We start from the raw sequence: 26,661 nt of genomic DNA, 5'->3' as shown, positions 1-26,661 counted from the left end.
GATGTCTTCTGCCGCCGATTTTCCGGACCTCTTCTTGCTTCTGGCTCTGTAAGGGGGACGGCGGCGCGGCTCCGGGAACGAACACCAAGGCCAGTTCCATGCGGTCGATCCCTCTGGAGCTAATGGTGTCCAGTAGCCTAAGAAGCCCAAGCTAGCTGCAAGCAGGTAGGTTCGCTTCTTCTCCCCTTAGTCCCTCGATGCAGTGAGCCTGTTGCCAGCAGGTCTCACTGTAAAATAAAAAACCTAAAATAAACTTTCTTTCTAGGAGCTCAGGAGAGCCCCTAGTGTGCATCCAGCTCGGTCGGGCACAGAAATCTAACTGAGGCTTGGAGGAGGGTCATAGTGGGAGGAGCCAGTGCACACCAGGTAGTCTAAAAGCTTTCTTTTAGTTGTGCCCAGTCTCCTGCGGAGCCGCTATTCCCCATGGTCCTTACGGAGTTCCCAGCATCCACTAGGACGTCAGAGAAAACTATATATATATATATATATATATATATATATAACAATGTACAGTAGATACTGGATGTATATTACAGAAAACTTGTACTAAATATTCAGATAGCAGTACACTTGTTCTTAACGAACACTGTCTAAAATGACATGTAGAATACTTAAGTGCCTGTAAAATCACAGCGCTTATGAGGCAGGCGGATTTACAGAGGAGACAATGCCCTGCAGTCCCGGAGATCAGCCGCAGCTACTTGTGTAAAGATGGTGCCAAAATTTCTGTCTGGGAGTGAGGGAGAGTGAAATGCAGCTCCAGGGCGGGAACGCCAGCAGTAGATGGCGCCCGGAGCTGGAGGAGGGGCTACAGGTCAGCGCCTTACACTATGCTGGTCCTCACCACCAGGTACTGTGGAGCCTATGTAAAACGGATTATTCAAAATTCGTCCTGTGCTCCCTGCCCAGGTAGATATAGTGGGGTTCTTGTGCAGTACAGTGTCCATGCCAGCAGCGCGGTCCGTCTACTGGGACCGTGATTTACAGATGGGTCCCACCTGGGGGACCCTCTTACCTGATGTGCAGCCACGCGATACTGGAGAGTGTCAGCGGTGGTGTGCCTGTGGACCGGTGCGCCTCCACTGCAAGTACTCGGGAACCGGCTGCGGGAGTATGCACCGCTGCTGGGGAGGTGATGGAGCCTCAGCACAGCATGTCATAATGACATAAACAGTGCTGAGGCCCTTGATCTCTTCTTAAAAAGCTCTTTTCAGGGCTGCCTAGCGCAGCCCACCTGTTAAGTGACCTGCTCTGCAGGCACCAACTTGCATACTGAGCTCCAGTGTCAGGAGGCGGGGTTATAGAGGAGCCCATGCAATGCATCCTGGGAACAGTCAAAGCTTTAGCATGTTGGTGCCTCTGGATCAAGATAGAACTCTACACCCCAATGTATTCCCTGTGGAACACAGTGTACCCCGCTGCAGAAATGTATGTATGTATGTATGTATGTATGTATACACATTTTCATGGTATTTTTTTTTTAATCCAAAAAAGCTACATGCATCTAGTACATAGTTAGGATCTTACCTGTGAGTTTGAGAGCATGTTCATTGGGCTGGTTGGTGAAAACTGGCCACTCATACACCGATTTGACTCGCTGCCCGGCGTCAGAGTTAGCGGGCTAACTGGAGTGTGCCTGCGTCTAGGGGAGCTGCCAAGTGCAGCCGTAGGGAGAGAAGGATTGCTAAGGGAGGCCAGGCGAAGAGACTGGTGAAGTGATGGGTTGGATCGGCCAGACGGAGGTCCGTGGTTGTTTACAGATGCCATAGAGCTGTTGTTCAGTGTTGTTTGAATGGATGGATTGCTGCGAGTGTTCTGCAAACCTGTAAAGAAAAACAAAAATCTAAGTACAGTAGCTTTACAAACCATTCCCAATTGTACAGAAGAGGCATAATCACCACATTGTCGTCTAGAAAACTCAGCCGAACAGTAATATCTTGCAGTTTCAGGCACACAGCCAGGATAGAGAGACAGTGCATTAAAAGAAGAATAGTGGTAACAGTTATACTAGAACTTACTTGTTCCTAGAATACCTGCAGTTATAGGTGTTATTTCATCTGGCTATAGCCTGACCAGTATGGAACAGTTCTGTTATTTCAACAGCCATGCACCTGTTATATGCTATCATACAGTAATCTCTATACAGTTTATTATTGAAGTCTCAAGTCCAAAGAAAACCTTTAAAATAACCAAGTCATTTATTCTGGGATTTTAGGATGATAGGAATTAGAAAGATCTGACTTTCCTACAGACAAGTCCCTATTCACAGCCATATAATGGCAGCATTATCAGGAACTGCTTGCTGGAACTTGAACGCTTGCATTTTGAAGTCAGAGAGTGGGCTGTATGGCACAAAGACCCTATTGAAAGGGAAAAGCTCTCCAAGTGTGTTTTCTTTTATTACCACTACTATTTCTGGCTCATCCTTTAGCCTGCTTTAGCTCAGCCCCTAATGCTTGGTTGCCCATCAGCATTTCACATTAAATTCATATCAGCTTTGGAGCATAGCAACATTGGCTAAGCAGGGATTTTACTCAACATTAAATTGCTGTACATATTACGCGTCATCATATCAGCACTGGAAACACATGGGTCCAGATTTATCAAGCCATGGAGAGTGATAAATAGCACAGTTATAAAGTACCAATCAGCTCCTAACTGTCAATTTTCAACCACAGCCTGTGACATGGCAGTTAGGAGCTGATTGGCTGGTACTTTATCACCGTGCATCATTCTGGACCAGTTTAGAAGTCAGAAAAGTAACTTTTAGAAACTGTACACTTATGGAAAAGGTAAAACCTATAAACAATTAAAAACACTTCAGTTTAGTTATAGGCTATGTATAGCTGGACCCAGGGTCAGACTGGCCGATAGTGGCACATCGGCAACCCCCGGTGGGTCATACTGCCTGGGGGCCTACATTCTCCTCTAGGGATCAATTTCCAGACTGTGCTTTTGAATTATACATACTGTAGATATGGTAGCTTATTCTACACAGAACAATGCTGTATATTCTCCGTGCATTGCTCTTATTAATCAAGGGGCCCAGCCCATACACTCTCTAATAGTTAGGCAGACCAATGCCTCTGGAAACTGGCCACACTCCCAAACATGGGCCCCTATAACTGCATTCCCCCGGTGGGCCCTTCACGGCCCAGTCAGACACTGGCTGGACCTTTCATTCCTATTATAAGAAATGAATAAGCATTTTTTGCACTTTGTCGTATCCGGTAGAGTGACACATTAGACAGAACTCATTTCCCAGGCGCATACAATTTTGCTTTTATTTTGAAAGCAAGTGAATACAGCGGCGTGTTTGCAGAATGTACGAAGTTGAAAAAAATAAATAAAAGAAAAATGAAGCCTTGACATAGGCATATAGAACTGGGTACTCAAGAACAGTAGCATTAATTCTCTATTGTTCCTTATGTTCCCATCACTGATATAACCAAAGTGATGTAAACAGGCCAAATACTCTTTTATAACATTTGCAGAGTAGGATGACTTGTACACTACTGTGCCGGGCTTTTTAATTATTAGTAATACACTAAAAAAAAAAAAACATAGTCCTCATTGTTATTTTTCTCAGACTGGTGAAAATGATGAAATATTCCCTGTAAAAGCTCTGCATAATATGTAGGCGCTATATAATAAGAATTTACTTACCGATAATTCTATTTCTCATAGTCCGTAGTGGATGCTGGGGACTCCGTAAGGACCATGGGGAATAGCGGCTCCGCAGGAGACTGGGCACATCTTAAGAAAGCTTTAGGACTAACTGGTGTGCACTGGCTCCTCCCCCTATGACCCTCCTCCAAGCCTCAGTTAGGATACTGTGCCCGGACGAGCGTACACAATAAGGAAGGATTTTGAATCCCGGGTAAAGGTGCATACACACGGAGCGATATAACTGAGCGATTTTGACTATATAGTCAAAATCGCTCAGAAAGTTAGTGCAGATCGCTCCGTGTGTACACAGGCAGCGATAGCGATGCGCGTCCCCGCCAGGTCGCTATCGCTGGGAAAAATAGTCAGTGCAGGCAAGTCAATTTTGGCTATGTCGCTGGGAAAGTTAGTTAAAATCGCTAGAGGCCAGCGATTTTTCCCAGCGATAGCGATGTTGGCGGTGGTGCGGGTGGTGGCGGCGGTGCGGGCGGCGGCGGGTGGCAGTGTGGGCGGCGGCGGTGGCGGGTTGCGGTGGCGGTGTGGGCGGCGGCGGGTCGAGGCGGTGGTGCGGGCGGCGGCGGTGCGGGTGGGGGAAATTTACCTTTATCTTGCAGAGTTTGGCAGCGGAGCGGTACCAGTTTAAAAAATGGCGCCTCAGCGTCATTTTTTAAATTCAAGATGGCCGCCGCGAGCCAATCACGGCTCGCCGCTTCATCGCCCCGCCCCCTCCCGCTGACTTATATAAGTCAGCGCGAGGCAGCGGCTTTCAGTCCGACGGCGGAGGAGGAGCGGAGAAGAGCTCCTGAAGACTGAAGACGCCGTGAAAGTCCTGGATGGGCGGCGGCTATGCAAAAGAGCTTAGCAGCCGCCGCCCACCAGGTGAAGACGCCGGAGCAAGACCCCAGAAGCCCTGGGGAGGTGGCGCCCCCCCAGGTGAAGACGCCGGAAGCCCTGGGAAGGCGGCGGCCATGCAAAAGAGCTTAAAGGCCGCCGCCCCCAGGTGAAGACCCAGTTTAATAAAGGATTTTTTAAAGAATGTGTCTGGTTTTTTTTTCAATATTTTCTTTACAGGTGGACTACAGGTGCCAGCGGGCCCTTTATGTCCGGGCATGCTGGGGCAGGCTTGCTGGGACCTGTAGGCCACCTGTAAAGAACAATATTACTATTGAAAGGCTATCAGCCTCCCATCCACCGCCCACGGATGGGGGGGACAGCCTCGGGCTTCACCCCTGGCCCTTGGGTGGCTGGAGGGGGGGACCCCTTGATTTAAGGGGTCCTCACTCCTCCAGTGTACCCCGGCCAGGGGTGACTAGTTGGGGGGGTAATGGCACGGCCGCAGGGACCAATATAAATGTGTCCCCCGGCTGTGGCATTATCTCCCTGGCTAGTGGAGCCTGGTGCTGGTTTTACAAATACGGGGGACCCCTATGTCTTTTGTCCCCCGTATTTTTTAAACCAGGACCGGACGCAGAGCCCGGTGCTGGTTGTCTAAATATAGGGGAACCCTACTCATTTTTTCCTCTGTATTTTAACAACCAGGACTGGCTCAAAGAGCCCGAGGCTGGTTTTACATAGGAGGGGGGACCCCACGCAAAAATTTTTTTTTTTAACTTTTAGCTATTTAAATACCAGCCACCCTGTAAAATCGTCCTATATATGACACTCATCCCCTTATTTAAATGAGATAGTCAAAATCTCCCATAGCCAAAATCTCCCATAGCCAAAATCTCTTGCATAGTTAGACAAAATCTCTGGTAAAGTTAGTCAAAATCTCCTACTGCCAGTTCAAGGGAAAAGTTAGTCAAAATCTCACATAGTCAAAATCTCTCCGTGTGTATGCACTTTAAGACTCATACCAGCCACACCAATCACACCGTATAACTTGTGATCTGAACCCAGTTAACAGTATGATAAAAGAGGAGCCTCTGAAAAGATGGCTCCCAACAATAATAACCCGATTTTTGTAACAATAACTATGTACAAGTATTGCAGACAATCCGCACTTGGGATGGGCGCCCAGCATCCACTACGGACTATGAGAAATAGAATTATCGGTAAGTAAATTCTTATTTTCTCTAACGTCCTAAGTGGATGCTGGGGACTCCGTAAGGACCATGGGGATTATACCAAAGCTCCCAAACGGGCGGGAGAGTGCGGATGACTCTGCAGCACCGAATGAGAGAACTCCAGGTCCTCCTCAGCCAGGGTATCAAATTTGTATAATTTAGCAAACGTGTTTACCCCTGACCAAGTAGCTGCTCGGCGAAGTTGTAAAGCCGAGACCCCTCGGGCAGCCGCCCAAGATGAGCCCACTTTCCTTGTGGAACGGGCTTTTACAGATTTTAGCTGTGGCAGGCCTGCCACAGAATGTGCAAGCTGAATTGTACTACAAATCCAACGAGCAATAGTCTGCTTAGAAGCAGGAGCACCCAGCTTGTTGGGTGCATACAGGATAAACAGCGAGTCAGATTTCCTGACTCCAGCCGTCCTGGAAACATATTTTCAGGGCCCTGACAACATCCAGCAACTTGGATTCCTCCAAGTCCCTAGTAGCCGCAGGCACCACAATAGGTTGGTTCAGGTGAAAACGCTGGAACCACCTTAGGGAGAAACTGAGGACGAGTCCTCAATTCCGCCCTGTCCGAATGGAAAATCAGATAAGGGCTTTTACAGGATAAAGCCGCCAATTCTGACACGCGCCTGGCCCAGGCCAGGGCCAACAGCATGACCACTTTCCATGTGAGATATTTTAACTCCACAGATTTAAGTGGTTCAAACCAATGTGACTTTTGGAACCCAAACTACATTGAGATCCCAAATTGCCACTGGAGGCACAAAAGGAGGCTGTATATGCAGTACCCCTTTTACAAACGGCTAAACTTCAGGGACTGAAGCTAGTTCTTTTTTGGAAGAAAATTGACAGGGCCGAAATCTGAACCTTAATGGACCCCGATTTCAGGCCCATAGACACTCCTGTTTGCAGGAAATGTAGGAATCGACCCAGTTGAATTTCCTCCGTCGGGCCTTACTGGCCTCGCACTACGCAACATATTTTCGCCAATTGCGGTGATAATGTTTTTGCGGTTACATCCTTCCTGGCTTTAGATCAGGATATGGATGACTTCATCCGGAATGCCTTTTTTCCTTCAGGATCCGGTGTTCAACCGGCATGCCGTCAAACGCAGCCGCGGTAAGTCTTGGAACAGACAGGGTCCTTGCTGGAGCAGGTCCCTTCTTAGAGGTAGAGGCCACGGATCCTCCGTGAGCACCTCTTGAAGTTCCGGTTACCAAGTCCTTCTTGGCCAATCCGGAGCCACGAATAAAATGCTTTCTCCTCTCCATCTTATCAATCTCAGTACCTTGGGTATGAGAGGCAGAGGAGGGAACACATACACTGACTGGTACACCCACGGTGTTACCAGAGCGTCTACAACTATTGCCTGAGGGTCTCTTGACCTGGCGCAATACCTGTCGAGTTTTTTAATCATGTGGACGACTTCTGGGTGAAGTCCCCACTCTCCCGGGTGGAGGTCGTGCTGAGGAAGTCTGCTTCCCAGTTGTCCACTCCCGGAATGAATACTGTTGACAGTGCTATCACATGATTTTCCGCCCAGCGAAGAATCCCTGCAGCTTCTGCCATTGCCCTCCTGCTTCTGGTGCCACCCTGTCTGTTTACGTGGGTGACTGCCATGATGTTGTCCGACTGGATCAACACCGGCTGACCTTGAAGCAGAGGTCTTGCTAAGCTTAGAGCATTGTAAATGGCCCTTAGCTTCAGGATATTTATGTGAAGTGATGTATCCAGGCTTGACCCTAAGCCCTGGATATTCCTTCCCTGTGTGACTGCTCCCCAGCCTCGCAGGCTGGCATCCGTGGTCACCAGGACCCAGTCCTGAATGCCGAATCTGCGGCCCTCTAGAAGATGAGCACTCTGCAACCACCACAGGTTGGTATCTGAAAATGCGACCCGGACCATTTGTCCAGTAGGTTCCACTGGAAAGTTCTTGCGTGGAATCTAACGAATGGGATTGCTTCGTAGGAAGCCACCATTTTTACCCAGAACCCTTGTGCATTGATGCACTGAGACTTGGTTCGGTTTTAGGAGGTTCCTGACTAGCTCGGATAACTCCCTGGCTTTCTCTTCCGGGAGAAACACCTTTTTTCTGGACTGTGTCCAGGAACATCCCTAGGAAAACAGAAGACAAGTCGTCGGAACCAGCTGCGATTTTGGAATATTGAGAATCCAATCGTGCTGCCGCAACACTACCTGAGATAGTGCTACACCGACTTCCAACTGTTCCCTGGATCTTACCCTTATCAGGGAATCGTCCAAGTAAGGGATAACTAAAATTCCCTTCCTTCGAAGGGATATCATTTCGGCCATTACCTTGGTAAAGACCCGGGGTGCCGTGGACCATCCCTACGGCAGCGTCTGAACTGATAGTGACAGTTCTGTACCATAACCTAAGGTACCCTTGGTGAGAAGGGTAAATTTTGACATGAAGGTAAGCATCCTTGATGTCCCGAGACATCATGTAGTCCCCTTCTTCCAGGTTCGCAATCACTGCTCTGAGTGACTCAATCTTGAATTTGAACCTCTGTATGTAAGTGTTCAAAGATTTTAGATTTTAGATTTAGAATCGGTCTCACCGAGCCGTCTGGCTTCGGTACCACAATAGTGTGGAATAATACCCCGTTCCCTGTTGCAGGAGGGGTACCTTGATTATCACCTGCTGGGAATACAGCTTGTGAATGGCTTCCAAAACTGCCTCCCTGTCAGAGGGAGACGTCGGTAAAGCCGACTTTTGGAAACGGCGAGGGGGAGACGTCTCGAATTCCAATATGTACCCTTGAGATATTACCTGAAGGATCCAGGGGTCTACTTGCGAGTGAGCCCACTGCGCACTGAAATTCATTGAGAACGGGCCCCCACCGTGCCTGAGCTTGTAAGGCCCTAGCGTCATACTGAGGGCTTGGCAGAGGCGGGAAAGGGTTTCTGTTCCTGGGAACTGGCTAATCTCTTCAGCCTTTTTCCTCTCCCTCTGTCACGAGCAGAAAAGAGGAACCTTTTGTCCGCTTGCCAACAAAGGACTGCGCCTGATAATACGGCGTCTTATTTTGAGAGGCGACCTGGGGTACAAACGTGGATTTCCCAGTTGTTGCCGTGGCCACCAGGTCTAAAAGACCGACCCCAAATGTCCCCTTTCAAAGGCAATACTTCCAAATGCCGTTTGGAATCCGCATCACCTGACCATTTTACTGGTAGAATTGGACAACGCACTTATACTTGATGCCAGTCGGCAAATATTCCGCTGTGCATCATGCATATATAGAAATGCATCTTTTAAATGCTCTATAGGCAATAATATACTATCCTTATCTAGGATATCAATATTTCCAGTCAGGGAATCCAACCATGCCAACCCAGCACTGCACCTCCAGGCTGAGGCGATTGCTGGTCGCAGTATAACACCAGTATGTGTGTGAATACATTTTTGGATACCCTCCTGCTTTCTATCAGCAGGATCCTTAAGGGCGGCCATCTCATGAGAGGGTAGAGCTGAAATATAAGAAAAGAAACACCCAAAGGTGTTTCTACTCCCAGGCGCTTGATGCGAGGTTCACCACAGCAGCTATATATGAACAGGGGTTGGTCAGACCCCGAGTGATACAAACAATGGGGAAAGATATTAGCGCTTAATGGTCACAAATACAAAGGTGTGTCACATTCAAATCACAATTTATTGTAAAGGTAAAATGCAATGCATAATGGTGGTTAATACCACATAAAAACACTTAAATAAAAGAAATTGTGTAGCTCCCAATACTGGTTTAGCCTGTTGGAAATTGTTAGCAAGCATGGACCTGTTCCTATGATAGTCCCCTTAAACGGAAAAGTTCAATATCCTATTCGTGGATTAAATAATTACCACCAACGTATCTCGAGGCAATTAGGCGAATCTGCGTCCGCAAGAGTGCTGCTCCTCGGTGGGTGGTAATAGATGGCTTTCCACGGTAAGTAGGAAGGTCCTTGTATCCAATGGAATGTTCAACGGGGACTTGGTCCAGGTCCAGAGGTTCCAAAAGTGTGGGAGTATACACAAGCCAGCAGGTCTCACCGACGCGTTTCGTTGCATACAAGCAACTTTTTCAAGGTGCTGGAAGTCCTGCTGATGGTGATTTATATACCCTACCAATATGGTTGCTCATTAGCATATGTGATTGACTGTGACCACCTGTTTGTATAAAATGACCAAATAATGACAGACATCGGAGAAATAATATATTAATAATTAATAGCAATATAATTCATACATTTTGTATGTCATTATACTTAAAATTTAAGAAAACTTATTTAATAAAAACCAGTCACATGACCGCTGCTTGATATGTCCAGGTTGGATTCTTCAAATACCTGGATTAATGATTGATGGCTGATAGGCTATAACTATAGGTATAGTGAATGGGATATATCTCATGTTTTCCACCTCTCAGTAAAACTATGGGAACATCCCCCCCCGCTTGAAATCCCGCGGGAATAAGACCAGTGACGTAATAGTCAGACTGCACGGCCCCAGCCAATAAGCTATCCGTACGTGTGGACGGGGACAATGCACGAAATAGCGTCGCGTCATTCTCCCGCGCCTGTAGAGGCGATGTGTAGCCTAGTTGTCATGGTGACGTTCTGACGTCACCAGCGTGTTATCGTGGGCAAATGCCGCGATATCTGGCTCCTGGGTTTCTTCCGGAAGTATCATTGCTAATGCACGTAGTGTGCAACTGGTTACCATTAGCAACACAGTATACAGACGGTTGCCATGGCGGCGGTCACCCGTATATAACCCGGTTCGCTAACTATCAAACATATATTGTTTTATAATGGGATTTAATTGAATCGGTCTCAAAAAAGAATAATAAATACTGCAACTGGTTTATATTAAAACATCTGGCAATATCATAGATAAACATATTGTTATCGTTACGGAATAGAAAGGATGACGACAAAAACAATCAATATAGGGAGCTATAAATATATATATATGTGCATATCCCTTCAAACATCATTTCTTCTTATCCAATGGAATTCTAACAGATTAATCAGTATTATTGCAACATCTGTATATAATTTAATAGCACAATCATAAGCATATAACAAAAAATAGAATTATTAATGAATAAATAAATGAAAAGAAAACATATAAGAATGAATATGCTCTCGTCTTTAATAAATAATCCCTGTAAGGAATCAAACTGTCTATGAGCATCACATAAATATTAATCATAGGCTCCAAAATGTAATCAATCGTTATTTTGAATTGAGCAGGAATGGGAAATTAGGATGGGAGAAAAAGCAGAAGCTGGATGACAAAAATATGGAGCTAGAGAGGAAAGGATGAGGCATTCGGAGTGTAAGTATCACAATATAGAATTGAGCTCCACCGCCTCATTTAATCCAGATGGATGAATGGTATCCAACCTGTACATCCAATAGAGTTCCTGTTTACAGAGTGTTTTGTAACGATCCCCTCCTCTTTTGGTCAATGCAATATGTTCAATGGCTATTAAGCTCAGGGAACTAGGATCACCACCATGTTTGTCCCTGAAATGACGAGAGACACTATGGGTGGGTACTTTATTAATAATGTTGCGGCGATGTTCCATGAAACGAACCTTAATACTACGAGTGGTGCGACCCACATATTTCTGATTGCAACCACATGTAAGGAGATAGATTATATAATTTGTGTCGCAACTCATAAAGCTAGCCAAACTGTATCTCTCTCCATTTTCAACGACAATATGGGTGGTCCTTCTAGGAATATGTTTGCAGGTTGTGCATTTGGTGGCCCCACAACGGTGGAAACCTTTCGGTCTGGAGGGTAACCAAGTATCTTGTGTTACACCCCCTTGTGTGGAGATAGATGTGTCTTTCAAGAAACTCGGTGCCAGAATATTCTTGAGAGAACGATTTTTCTTGAAAATAAATTTAGGTCTTGGAGGTAAATGTGCCCTAAGTATATTATCTTGATTCAATATACCAAAATTTTTTGAGATTATTTTCTTAATTTGCATACTATCCCTATTAAATGTGGATATAAAGGCTAAGTTGTCCTGTTGATCATTGGGAAGATCTAACCTGATTTTATTTTTATTACCGTGAATATTTTCAACGGCTGGTTCCCTTGGGCGAAGTAGAATGTCTCTATCAAGATCAGCCACTTCTCTCATGGTTCTCTCTAGGAGGCCGTGGATAGCCTCTTAGAGAGAATGCTTCTACCATGGTTTCTGCTTGTTCTATATATTTTGCCCTGTCTGTACAATTTCACCGTAGGCGTAGAAACTGTCCTCTTCTAGATGACGCCCAGGCTGATGGAGTTATCTCCATCCACATTTAATAGGGATAGTATGCAAATTAAGAAAATAATCTCAAAAAATTTTGGTATATTGAATCAAGATAATATACTTAGGGCACATTTACCTCCAAGACCTAACTTTATTTTCAAGAAAAATCGTTCTCTCAAGAATATTCTGGCACCGAGTTTCTTGAAAGACACATCTATCTCCACACAAGGGGGTGTAACACAAGATACTTGGTTACCCTCCAGACCGAAAGGTTTCCACCGTTGTGGGGCCACCAAATGCACAACCTGCAAACATATTCCTAGAAGGACCACCCATATTGTCGTTGAAAATGGAGAGAGATACAGTTTGGCTAGCTTTATGAGTTGCGACACAAATTATATAATCTATCTCCTTACATGTGGTTGCAATCAGAAATATGTGGGTCGCACCACTCGTAGTATTAAGGTTCGTTTCATGGAACATCGCCGCAACATTATTAATAAAGTACCCACCCATAGTGTCTCTCGTCATTTCAGGGACAAACATGGTGGTGATCCTAGTTCCCTGAGCTTAATAGCCATTGAACATATTGCATTGACCAAAAGAGGAGGGGATCGTTACAAAACACTCTGTAAACAGGAACTCTATTGGATGTACAGGTTGGATACCATTCATCCATCTGGATTAAATGAGGCGGTGGAGCTCAATTCTATATTGTGATACTTACACTCCGAATGCCTCATCCTTTCCTCTCTAGCTCCATATTTTTGTCATCCAGCTTCTGCTTTTTCTCCCATCCTAATTTCCCATTCCTGCTCAATTCAAAATAACGATTGATTACATTTTGGAGCCTATGATTAATATTTATGTGATGCTCATAGACAGTTTGATTCCTTACAGGGATTATTTATTAAAGACGAGAGCATATTCATTCTTATATGTTTTCTTTTCATTTATTTATTCATTAATAATTCTATTTTTTGTTATATGCTTATGATTGTGCTATTAAATTATATACAGATGTTGCAATAATACTGATTAATCTGTTAGAATTCCATTGGATAAGAAGAAATGATGTTTGAAGGGATATGCACGTATATATATATTTATAGCTCCCTATATTGATTGTTTTTGTCGTCATCCTTTCTATTCCGTAACGATAACAATATATGTTTATCTATGATATTGCCAGATGTTTTAATATAAACCAGTTGCAGTATTTATTATTCTTTTTTGAGACCGATTCAATTAAACCCATTATAAAACAATATATGTTTGATAGTTAGCGAACCGGGTTATATACGGGTGACCGCCGCCATGGCAACCGTCTGTATACTGTGTTGCTAATGGTAACCAGTTGCACACTACGTGCATTAGCAATGATACTTCCGGAAGAAACCCAGGAGCCAGATATCGCGGCATTTGCCCACGATAACACGCTGGTGACGTCAGAACGTCACCATGACAACTAGGCTACACATCGCCTCTACAGGCGCGGGAGAATGACGCGACGCTATTTCGTGCATTGTCCCCGTCCACACGTACGGATAGCTTATTGGCTGGGGCCGTGCAGTCTGACTATTACGTCATTGGTCTTATTCCCGCGGGATTTCAAGCGGGGGGGGATGTTCCCATAGTTTTACTGAGAGGTGGAAAACATGAGATATATCCCATTCACTATACCTATAGTTATAGCCTATCAGCCATCAATCATTAATCCAGGTATTTGAAGAATCCAACCTGGACATATCAAACAGCGGTCATGTGACTGGTTTTTATTAAATAAGTTTTCTTAAATTTTAAGTATAATGACATACAAAATGTATGAATTATATTGCTATTAATTATTAATATATTATTTCTCCGATGTCTGTCATTATTTGGTCATTTTATACAAACAGGTGGTCACAGTCAATCACATATGCTAATGAGCAACCATATTGGTAGGGTATATAAATCACCATCAGCAGGACTTCCAGCACCTTGAAAAAGTTGCTTGTATGCAACGAAACGCGTCGGTGAGACCTGCTGGCTTGTGTATACTCCCACACTTTTGGAACCTCTGGACCTGGACCAAGTCCCCGTTGAACATTCCATTGGATACAAGGACCTTCCTACTTACCGTGGAAAGCCATCTATTACCACCCACCGAGGAGCAGCACTCTTGCGGACGCAGATTCGCCTAATTGCCTCGAGATACGTTGGTGGTAATTATTTAATCCACGAATAGGATATTGAACTTTTCCATTTAAGGGGACTATCATAGGAACAGGTCCATGCTTGCTAACAATTTCCAACAGGCTAAACCAGTATTGGGAGCTACACAATTTCTTTTATTTAAGTGTTTTTATGTGGTATTAACCACCATTATGCATTGCATTTTACCTTTACAATAAATTGTGATTTGAATGTGACACACCTTTGTATTTGTGACCATTAAGCGCTAATATCTTTCCCCATGAGAGGGTAGAGCCCTTGTTCTTACAAGCGTGTGAGCGCCTTATCCCCCCTAGGGGGTGTTTCCCAACGCACCCTAACCTCTGGCGGGAAAGGGTATACAGCCAATACTTTTTAAGAAATTATCAATTGTTATCGGGGGGAAACCCACGCATCATCACACACCTCATTTTATTTCTCAGATTCAGGAAAACTACAGGTAGTTTTTCCCTCACCGAACATAATACCCCTTTTTGGTGGTACTCGTATTATCAGAAATGTATAAAACATTTTCCATTGTCTCAATCATGTAACGTGTGGCCCTACTGGAAATCACGGTTGTCTCTTCACCGTCGACACAGGAGTCAGTATCCGTGTCGGCGTCTGTATCTGCCATCTGAGGTAACGGGCGCTTTAGGGCCCCTGACGGCCTATGAGACGTCTGGACAGGCACAAGCTGAGTAGCCGGCTGTCTCATGTCAACCACTGTTTTTTTTTATACAAAGCTGACACTGTCACGTAATTTTCAACAGTACATCCACTCAGGTGTCGACCCCCTAGGTGGTGACATCACTGTTACAGACACTCTGCTCCGTCTCCACATCACCTCATACATGTCGACACAAACGTACCGACACACAGCACACACACAGGGAATGCTCTGATAGAGGACAGGACCCCACTAGCCCTTTGGGGAGACAGAGGGAGAGTATGCCAGCACACACCAGAGCGCTATATATATATATATATACAGGGATAACCTTATATAAGTGTTTTTCCCCTTATAGCTGCTGTATGTTTTAATACTGCGCCTAATTAGTGCTCCCCCTCTCTTTTTTTAACCCTTTCTGTAGTGTAGTGACTGCAGGGAAGAGCCAGGGAGCTTCCCTCCAACTGAGCTGTGAGGGAAAATGGCGCCAGTGTGCTGAGGAGATAGGCTCCGCCCCCTTTTCGGCGGCCTTATCTCCCGTTTTTCTGTATATTCTGGCAGGGGTTAAATGCATCCATATAGCCCAGGAGCTATATGTGATGTATTTTTTTGCCATGTAAGGTATTTTTATCATGTTTTATTGCGTCTCAGGGCGCCCCCCCCCAGCGCCCTGCACCCTCAGTGACCGGAGTATGAAGTGTGCTGAGAGCAATGGCGCACAGCTGCAGTGCTGTGCGCTACCTTATTGAAGACAGGAACGTCTTCTGCCGCCGATTTTTCCGGACCTCTTCGCTCTTCTGGCTCTGTAAGGGGGCCGGCAGCGCGGCTCCGGGACCCATCCAGGCTGGGCCTGTGATCGTCCCTCTGGAGCTAATGTCCAGTAGCCAAGAAGCCCAATCCACTCTGCACGCAGGTGAGTTCGCTTTTTCTCCCCTTAGTCCCTCGATGCAGTGAGCCTGTTGCCAGCAGGTCTCACTGAAAATAACAAACCTAAACTAAAACTTTCACTAAGAAGCTCAGGAGAGCCCCTAGTGTGCACCCTTCTCGTCGGGCACAGAAATCTAACAGGCTTGGAGGAGGGTCATGGGGGGAGGAGCCAGTGCACACCAGTAAGTCCTAAAGCTTTCTTTAGATGTGCCCAGTCTCCTGCGGAGCCGCTATTCCCATGGTCCTTACGGAGTCCCCAGCATCCACTTAGGACGTTAGAGAAAAGTAGCTAATAATATTAAAATTCATTTTGTGAACGTCACTGACCTGAAGAGCCACTAATCCCCAGATGAGTCATTGCAGCAGGAAGCCCCCCTGTGCTGTTCTCCACCCCCATATTGGCATAAGTTGTCTCATCTGGGTCCAGCGGGGTTGGCAGGGGAGATGGGAAATGCAGGTTAGTAAGATCTGGCAGTGATCCACCGGTGTTTAGGTTCCCTTGGAAATGTGAGAGACCTGCATTCTGATCAGAAGATGGATAGACTCTGTAGAGGGAAAGCAAAGAAAAATGATTGTGGAATACAATTTCTAGCAAAGCTTTGTGCCCACAGGCATTAATTTCATGCATTTTAGAATACTATTAAAAGGCAAGTTTTAAAAACAGATTTATTTTTTTAAACATTTTTTTCTAAACATTAAGTTTTTTAATTCAACAATTTTTATTAGATTTTTTTTATAGAAATACAAGAACAGGGAAGACCTTCATGATACAGACATACCAAAAACCGGAGAGAAACCGGTATAGTTACAAGCCACATCAGTGAAACCACAGATACATAGTCGGTACTTGTAGGCTTGAGTAAGAGGTAAAGGATAAACATTCTTAACCTACATGAGGTCTAGGAAATGATGAAAACATTACCGACGTGCGTCTTAGCATAAGAAATCACCATATACCTAAGGCTAAGCATACAATTCTACCTGAGGATTCACAGGACATCAGTATACCCGAGAGGTCAGTAAAGAAGACAGACAGTGGGGGGAGAAACAAATGGGGAAAACAATAATAAGAATTTACTTACCGATAATTCTATTTCTCGGAGTCCGTAGTGGATGCTGGGGTTCCTGAAAGGACCATGGGGAATAGCGGCTCCGCAGGAGACAGGGCACAAAAAGTAAAGCTTTAGGATCAGGTGGTGTGCACTGGCTCCTCCCCCTATGACCCTCCTCCAAGCCAGTTAGGTACTGTGCCCGGACGAGCGTACACAATAAGGGAGGAATTTTGAATCCCGGGTAAGACTCATACCAGCCACACCAATCACACCGTACAACTTGTGATCTAAACCCAGTTAACAGTATGATAACAGCGGAGCCTCTGAAAAGATGGCTCACAACAATAATAACCCGATTTTTGTAACTATGTACAAGTATTGCAGATAATCCGCACTTGGGATGGGCGCCCAGCATCCACTACGGACTCCGAGAAATAGAATTATCGGTAAGTAAATTCTTATTTTCTCTATCGTCCTAGTGGATGCTGGGGTTCCTGAAAGGACCATGGGGATTATACCAAAGCTCCCAAACGGGCGGGAGAGTGCGGATGACTCTGCAGCACCGAATGAGAGAACTCCAGGTCCTCTTTTGCCAGGATATCAAATTTGTAGAATTTTACAAACGTGTTCTCCCCTGACCACGTAGCTGCTCGGCAGAGTTGTAATGCCGAGACCTCTCGGGCAGCCGCCCAAGATGAGCCCACCTTCCTTGTGGAATGGGCCTTAACCGATTTAGACTGTGGCAGGCCTGCCTCAGAATGTGCAAGTTGAATTGTGTTACAAATCCAACGAGCAATCGACTGCTTAGAAGCAGGCGCACCCAACTTGTTGGGTGCATACAGTATAAACAGCGAGTCAGATTTTCTGACTCCAGCTGTCCTGGAATATATTTTCAGGGCCCTGACAACTTCTAGCAACTTGGAGTCCTCCAAGTCCCTAGTAGGTGCAAGGCACCACAATAAGCTGGTTCAGGTGAAACACTGACACCACCTTAGGGAGAGAACTGGGGACGAGTCCGCAGCTCTGCCCTGTCCGAATGGACAAACAGATATGGGCTTTTTTGAGAAAAAACCACCAATTTGACACTCGCCTGGTCCAGGCCAGGGCCAAGAGCATGGTCACTTTTTATGTGAGATGCTGCAAATCCACATATTTGACTGGTTTTAAACCAATGTGATTTGAGAAATCCCAGAACTACGTTGAGATCCCACAGTGCCACTGGAGGCACAAAAAAGGGGTTTGTATATGCAATACTCCCTTGACAAACTTCTGGACTTCAGGAACTGAAGCCAATTCTTTCTGGAAGAAAATTTACAGGGCCGAATTTGAACCTTAATGGACCCCAATTTGAGGCCCATAGACACTCCTGTTTGCAGGAAATGCAGGAAACGACCGAGTTGAAATTTCTTTGTGGGGCCTTCCTGGCCTCACACCACGCAACAATTTTCGCCACACGTGGTGATAATGTTGTGCGGTCACCTCCTTTCTGGCTTTGACCAGGGTAGGAATGACCTCTTCCGGAATGCCTTTTTTCCCTTAGGATCCGGCTTTCCATCGCCATGCCGACAAACGCAGCTGCGGTAAGTCTTGGAACAGACACGGTACTTGCTGAAGCAAGTCCCTTCTTAGCGGCAGAGGCCATAAGACCTCTGTAAGCATCTCTTGAAGTTCCGGGTACCAAGTCCTTCTTGGCCAATCCGGAGCCATGAGTATAGTTCTTACTCCTCTACGTCTTATAATTCTCAGCACCTTAGGTATGAGAAGCAGAGGAGGGAACACATACACCGACTGGTACACCCACGGTGTTACCAGAACGTCCACATCTATTGCCTGAGGGTCCCTTGACCTGGCGCAATACCTGTCCCGTTTTTTGTTCAGACGGGACGCCATCATGTCCACCTTTGGTATTTCCCAACGGTTTACAATCATGTGGAAAAAACTTCTCAATGAAGTTTCCACTCTCCCGGGTGGAGGTCGTGCTGAGGAAGTCTGCTTCCCAGTTTCCATTCCCGGGATGAAAAACTGCTGACAGTGTTATCACATGATTTTCCGCCCAGCGAAAAGTCCTTGCAGTTTCTGCCATTGCCCTCCTGCTTCTTGTGTCGCGCTGTCTGTTTACGTGGGCGACTGCCGTGATGTTTTTCCCACTGGATCAATACCGGCTGACCTTGAAGCAGAGGTCTTGCTAAGCTTAGAGCATTATAAATTTACCCTTAGCTCCAGTATATTTATGTGGAGAAAAGTCTCCATACTTGATCACACTCCCTGGAAATTTTTCCCTTGTGTGACTGCTCCCCAGCCTCTCAGGCTGGGCTCCGTGGTTACCAGCATCCAATCCTGAATGCCGAATCTGCGGCCCTCTAGAAGATGAGCACTCTATAACCACCACAGGAGAGACACCCTTGTCCTTGGATATTGGGTTATCCGCTGATGCATCTGAAGATGCGATCCGGACCATTTGTCCAGCAGATCCCACTGAAAAGTTCTTACGTGAAATCTGCCGAATGGAATTGCTTCGTAGGAAGCCACCATTTTTACCAGGACCCTTGTGCAATGATGCACTGTTTTTAGGAGGTTCCTGACTTGCTCGGATAACTCCCTGGCTTTCTCTTCCGGGAGAAACACCTTTTTCTGGACTGTGTCCAGAATCATCCCTAGGCACAGCAGACGTGTCGTCGGGATCAGCTGCGATTTTGGAATATTTAGAATCCACCCGTGCTGATTGTAGCAGTATCCGAGATAGTGCTACTCCGACCTCCAACTGTTCCCTGGACTATGCCCCTATCAGGAGATCGTCCAAGTAAGGGATAATTAAGACGCCTTTTCTTCGAAGAAGAATCATCAATTCGGCCATTACCTTGGTAAAGACCCCGGGGTGCCGTGGACAATCCAAACGGCAGCGTCTGAAACTGATAGTGACAGTTCTGCACCACGAACCTGAGGTACCCTTAGTGAGAAGGGCAAATTTGGGACATAGAGGTAAGCATCCCTGATGTCCCGGGACACTATATAGTCCCCTTCTTCCTGGTTCGTTATCACTGCTCTGAGTGACTTCATCTTAATTTGAACCTTTGTAAGTGTTCAAAAAAAATTTTTTTTTTTTTTTTTTTAGAATAAGTCTCACCTAGCCTTCTGGCTTCAGTACCACAATATAGTGTGGAATAATACCCCTTTTCTGTAGTAGGAGGGGTAATTTAATTGTCACCTGCTGGGAACACAGCTTGTGAATTTTTTCCCATACTACCTCCTTGTCGGAGGGAGACTTGGTAAAGCAGACTTCAGGAGCCTGCGAAGGGGAAACGTCTCGACATTCCCATCTGTACCCCCGGGATACTACTTGTAGGATCCAGGGGTCCTGTACGGTCTCAGCGCCATGCTGAGAACTTGTCAGACGCGGTGGAACGCTTCTGTTCCTGGGAATAGGCTGCCTGTTGCAGTCTTCTTCCCTTTCCTCTATCCCTGGGCAGATATGATCTTATAGGGACGAGAGGACTGAGGCTGAAAAGACGGTGTCTTTTTCTGCAGAGATGTGACTTAGGGTAAAAAACGGTGGATTTTCCAGCAGTTGCCGTGACCACCAGGTCCGATGGACCGACCCCAAACAAGTCCTCTTCCTTTATACGGCCATACTGTGCCGTTTGGAATCTGCATCACCTGACCACTGTCGTGTCCATAACATCTTCTGGCAGTTATGGACATCGCGTTTATTCATGATGCCAGAGTGCAAATATCCCTCTGTGCATCTCGCATATATAGAAATGCTCTATAGTCAATAAAATACTGTCCCTGTCAAGGGTATCAATATTTTTAGTCAGGGAATCCGACCAAGCCACCCTAGCTCTGCACATCCAGGCTGAGGCGATCGCTGGCCGCAGTATAACACCAGTATGTGTGTATATACTTTTTATTATATTTTCCAGCCTTGTCAGCTGGTCCTTGAGGACGGCCCTATCTATAGACGGTACCGCCACTTGTTTTGATAAGCGTGTGAGCGCCTTATCCACCTTAAGGGGTGTTTCCCAACGCGCCCTAACTTCTGGCGGGAAAGGGTATACCGCCCATAATTTTCTATCGGGGGGAACCCACGCATCATCACACACTTTATTTAATTTATCTGATTCAGGAAAAACTATGGTAGTTTTTTCACATCCCACATAATACCCTCTTTTGTGGTACTTGTAGTATCAGAAATACGTAACACCTCCTTCATTGCCTTTAACGTGTGGCCCTAATAAGGAATACGTTTGTTTATTCACCGTCGACACTGGATTCAGTGTCCCTGTCTGTGTCTGTGTCGACCGACTAAAGTAAACGGGCGTTTTAAAACCCTTGACGGTGTTTTTGAGACGTCTGGACCGTACTAATTGTTTGTCGGCCGTCTCATGTCGTCAACCGACCTTGCAGCGTGTTGACATTATCACGTAATTTCCTAAATAAGCCATCCATTCCGGTGTCGACTCCCTAGAGAGTGACATCACCATTACAGGCAATTGCTCCGCCTCCTCACCAACATCGTCCTCCTACCTGTCGACACACACGTACCGACACACAGCACACACACAGGGAATGCTCTGATAGAGGACAGGACCCACTAGCCCTTTGGAGAGACAGAGGGAGAGTTTGCCAGCACACACCAAAAACGCTATAATTATATAGGGACAACCTTATATAAGTGTTTTCCCTTATAGCATCTTAATATATATATAAGCATATCGCCAAATTAGTGCCCCCCCTCTCTGTTTTAACCCTGTTTCTGTAGTGCAGTGCAGGGGAGAGCCTGGGAGCCTTCCCTCCAGCCTTTCTGTGAGGGAAAATGGCGCTGTGTGCTGAGGAGATAGGAGATAGGAGATTTCGGCGGCCTCGTCTCCCGCTCTTAACGGATTCTGGCAGGGGTTAAATATCTCCATATAGCCTCCGGAGGCTATATGCGAGGTATTTTTAGCCAAAATAGGTATTCATTTGCCTCCCAGGGCGCCCCCCTCCCAGCGCCCTGCACCCTCAGTGACTGCCGTGTGAAGTGTGCTGAGAGGAAAATGGCGCACAGCTGCAGTGCTGTGCGCTACCTTTAGAAGACTGAGGAGTCTTCTGCCGCCGATTCTGGACCTCTTCTTACTTCAGCATCTGCAAGGGGGCCGGCGGCAAGGCTCCGGTGACCATCCAGGCTGTACCTGTGATCGTCCCTCTGGAGCTGATGTCCAGTAGCCAAGAAGCCAATCCATCCTGCACGCAGGTGAGTTCACTTCTTCTCCCCTAAGTCCCTCGTTGCAGTGATCCTGTTGCCAGCAGGACTCACTGTAAAATAAAAAACCTAAGCTAAACTTTCCTAAGCAGCTCTTTAGGAGAGCCACCTAGATTGCACCCTTCTCGGCCGGGCACAAAATCTAACTGGCTTGGAGGAGGGTCATAGGGGGAGGAGCCAGTGCACACCACCTGATCCTAAAGCTTTACTTTTTGTGCCCTGTCTCCTGCGGAGCCGCTATTCCCCATGGTCCTTTCAGGAACCCCAGCATCCACTAGGACGATAGAGAAATAAGTATAATCATATCATGAATGAGTAGCGGCCAAAGAAGTCCTAAGTAAAAATATTAAAGAAGTAATTCAGGCATGGTTAGCCATTCTAATCAAAGAGAAGGTTCAGTACCCATATGGCATCAGACTAAACATACAGCATGGGGGTATTAAAATTAATATAATTGCATTTCCTAAGAAAACAGCAGGGGGTCCCAAAGGAACAGTACATGGGCCTAGGTTGTCAAGAGGCCCTATCGATTTGTCTATATAGATACCATGTTGTGGTCTCAAAAAGTTTATAGATGAACGACTGTACATCCGGGTCTAGAGTATCAATATACCTCTTCCACTTCTTGGCAAACCGCCTGACCCCCAATTCAATATCAGGAAGAGTAGCACGCCTCTCAAAATAAATAATCCGGAGGGTCATGTGTTTGACAGCCATCAAAGAAGGGAAAGACTGTTTGATCCAATTATTGAGAATTTGTTTCTTGGCAATTGTCAGGATAACAGAGAGTACCGGAACAATGTCTCTATCTTCAGGCCCAAGAGACCACTCCCTAAAATCAAGTAGCAAACAAGCCCTCGGGCGTTTTATTAACCGTAAGTTAAATACTGTGTTGAGATAAGCGACCACCTTGTACCAAAACTTAGATATTTTCCGGCAAGACCACATATTGTAGTACAAGGTGGCACTCTGCGCAGTACATTTGATGCAACAGCCAGTGTCGTCTGGGACCATGTGTGCCCTCTGATTAGGCGCTATATATGCCCTTTGGAGCGTCTTCAAGTGAACCTCTTGCAAAGAGGCAGAGTATAAGAACCTAAAAGTGGGTAAAATGTTATCTAACAATTCAGCGCACGATCCCATATTGGGGATATCTCTGGCCCATGAAGACAACGCGGAATCCCAGAGCCGGTCTCTATATAAGACCCTAAAGGTGTTTCTGAAGTAACTAAGATGGTAAGGACAATCTTTAGTAAGCACCATTAAGGTGCGCAGCGGGTCTGTGGTAGCCTCAGAAATCATTGGGTGAGACTGGGATTGAGCAAAGTGTCTAGCCTGCAGGTACATAAAAAATTCCCGGTGGGAAATACCAAATTTTATCTGGATATCAGAGAAAGAAAGCACTGCGTTGCCTCCTGGGTCGTATATGTCTCTAATAGCTGCGATCCCCTTTTCTCTCCAACTCAAAAAATGTGCATTATCAAGGCCAGGAAGGAAACATGGGTTACCCCAAAACGTAGTGTGAAGAGAGGTGTCAGCTTTTCTCTGGGCTTCAGTGTGAGTGGCCTGCCATGCTCGATATGTATGCCAAAATAGAATATTATGTTTTATCTCAGATGGGAGACGGGAGTTTGGGGTGTGTAAGAGTGCAGCAGGGGAGAAAGGATGGAATACGGCCAGTTCAAGTGGCAAGTTCGTAAATACTGATCTGCCCCAAAGCCAGTCTGTGATATAGCGGTACATCGCTGCTCTACTAAATAGAACAGGATCCGGGATTCCCATACCTCCCTCTTCACGTAATAGCTGTAACCTAGCGTAGGGGACTCTTGGTCGTTTACCTGCCCATAGAAATCTAGTGAAACACTGTTTAAGAAAAAGGACATCTTTCTCAACAAGGGCAATAGGGAGCATAAGAAGAAAATAAGCAATCTTGGGAAAAACAACAGATTTAATAACTTCTGCGCGACCCATAAGAGACAAGGGCAGAGACGCCCAGTCTGTAAGGATTTGACACACCTTGGACAAAATAGGACCAAAATTAACCGCATATAGATCCGGGAGGGAAGTAGGGATCTGAACTCCTAAATATCTAAGACTATCTCGAGCCACTGGGAATCGGGACAGGACCGGGTGTAATGGAAAGAGTCTCCTGAAAGGAGGAGAAGCTCGGATTTAGATATATTAATTTTGTATCCCGCAAAGGAACCAAATTGTTCAATCAGGGAGACAATCGCAGGGATGGACGTATCAGGCTGAGAAATAAATAGAAGCATGTCGTCAGCATACAGTGATAATTTTACCATGGTGTCCATTATTTTTATGCCTGTTAATCTGGGAGAATTTCTCAGGGAAACAGCTAGGGGTTCTAAAGCTAAGGCAAATAATAAAGGTGACAAGGGGCAGCCCTGACGTGTGCCACTCTGGATAAGAAAAGGGGATGAGAGGATACCATTCCCCAAAACTTGAGTGGAGGGAGATTCATATAATCGGGAAATAAGAGAGACAAAGTCCTCAGGTGCACCAAAGCGGTGAAGCGTTTCATACAGATGGTCCCAGGTGACCAGGTCGAACGCCTTTTCGGCATCAAGTGACAATAATACATTAGTGTCAGTGGGTTTGGAAAGCTGAAAGGCCTGCATAACAGTCAAGACCTTTCGGATATTGCTCACTAATTGCCGACCCCAGACAAATCCAGTCTGGTCTGTATGAACTATATCAGGGACTATGAATTTGAGTCTATTCGAGAGGATTTTAGTGAACAATTTATAATCCGTGTTTAGAAGGGAGATCGGACGATAAGAACTGGGAGACTCAGGATCCCGGCCAGGCTTCGGGATAACCTTTATGACCGCGGAATTAAAATATTGGGGCAAGGAAGCACCCTGCATAAAAGAATTAAATAAGACAGAAAGAGGTTCGCACAGTCTAGTATAGGGGTGGGCAACAGGCGGCCCGCGGGCCGGATGTGGCCCGCGGACCGATCCTGCCTGGCCCGCTGTGCCCCACCAGAGTGCAATGACAAGCGGCCCGACAGGCCGCTTGTCATTGCACTGCTCTCAGACGCGGCGCCGCTGAGGAAATCCCGGTCACGTCACAGAGTCAGCTGACCGGGATTTCCTCTGTTAGCTGGGCGGCACGGGGAGCGGGCACTGCAGTGACCAGGAGCGGCGGCCTGTGAGGAGGAGATTAAGCGGTGGCCAGTGAGGAGAAGCGGCGGGCAGCGAGCCGGAGCAGGAGAGGCCACATCAGTGGTGACTCCGGCCAGCAGCAGCGCGGATCTTCGGACAGCGGGGATCGTTTGCCACGGTGACAAACAGGTAAACCCCCTGTCCAGCCAACCCCTGGATCAGTGCTTAAGCTGCCATATAGGTTTAGGGGGGGGGAGGGAGGGGGATTAAAAACTGCAATATGGGTTTAGGGGAGGGGAGGAAAGGGGGGTAGGGACTGTCTGCCTTAATGTGTAAAAATGGGGGATGCTGTCTGCCGTAATGTGTAAAAAGGGGATGCTGTCTGCCGTAATGTGTAAAAAAGGGGGACGATGTCTGCCGTAATGTGTAAAAAAGGGGGACGATGTCTGCCGTAATGTGTAAAAAGAGCACACTGTCTGCCGTAATGTGTAAAAAGGGGACGCTGTCTGCCGTAATGTGTAAAAAGAGGGACGCTGTCTGCCGTAATGTGTAAAAAAGGGCACGCTGTCTGCCGTAATGTGTAAAAAGAGGGACGCTGTCTGCCGTAATGTGTAAAAAAGGGGGACGATGTCTGCCGTAATGTGTAAAAAGAGCACACTGTCTGCCGTAATGTGTAAAAAGGGGACGCTGTCTGCCGTAATGTGTAAAAAGAGGGACGCTGTCTGCCGTAATGTGTAAAAAAGGGCACGCTGTCTGCCGTAATGTGTAAAAAGAGGGACGCTGTCTGCCGTAATGTGTAAAAAGAGGGACGCTGTCTGCCGTAATGTGTAAAAAGAGGGACGCTGTGTGCCGTAATGTGTAAAAAAGGGCACGCTGTCTGCCGTAATGTGTAAAAAGAGGGACGCTGTCTGCCGTAATGTGTAAAAAGAGGGACGCTGTCTACCGTAATGTGTAAAAAGAGGGACGCTGTCTACCGTAATGTGTAAAAAGAGGGACGCTGTCTGCCGTATTGTGTAAAAAAGGGCACGCTGTCTGCCGTAATGTGTAAAAAGGGGACTCTTTTTGAGTATTTTGTGTGTGGCCCTCGAATATTCGCTGGAAGTGTTAAGCGGCCCCCCAGCTGAAATAATTGCCCACCCCTGGTCTAGTAGATAGAATTTTATAGTAGTCATTGGCAAAACCGTCAGGGCCCGGAGTCTTCCCAGTCTTCAGTCCAGCTATTGCTAAAGAAACTTCCTCAGTGGTGATAGGTGCAAGAAGAGAGGTACAGTGCGACTCTGACATTTGAGGCAGATCAGTAGAAGACCAAAAGCTAGACTTGTGGGTCTGGTTAATAACAGGACGTGCATAAAGAGTGGTATAAAAACACTGTAGCACCTCAGCAATCTCGGCCGAGGTCCGTACTCTATCCCCACCCTTGGGTGAGCAGAGAGTGAATGA

At 46.3% G+C, this 26,661-nt stretch overlaps 1 protein-coding gene across 4 annotated transcripts in view; it reads right to left on the bottom strand.

Annotated features, from left to right (window-relative positions):
- Window positions 1–26,661, bottom strand: part of CRTC3 (CREB regulated transcription coactivator 3) — a 390,875-nt gene that overhangs the window by 30,617 nt on the left and 333,597 nt on the right. For all 4 annotated transcript variants that reach the window (XM_063925925.1, XM_063925922.1, XM_063925921.1 and 1 more), the window contains 2 exons: window positions 16,130–16,347; window positions 1,528–1,823 (listed from right to left, as the gene is read on the bottom strand). In XM_063925925.1, the coding sequence (XP_063781995.1) occupies window positions 1,528–1,823; window positions 16,130–16,347 (514 nt within the window). The remainder of the gene's footprint in view (window positions 1–1,527; window positions 1,824–16,129; window positions 16,348–26,661) is intronic.

The sequence above is a fragment of the Pseudophryne corroboree genome, chromosome 6 (assembly GCF_028390025.1).
Source record: "Pseudophryne corroboree isolate aPseCor3 chromosome 6, aPseCor3.hap2, whole genome shotgun sequence".
Taxonomy (NCBI): domain Eukaryota; kingdom Metazoa; phylum Chordata; class Amphibia; order Anura; family Myobatrachidae; genus Pseudophryne; species Pseudophryne corroboree.
This window is presented reverse-complemented; position numbering and strand designations above follow the sequence as displayed.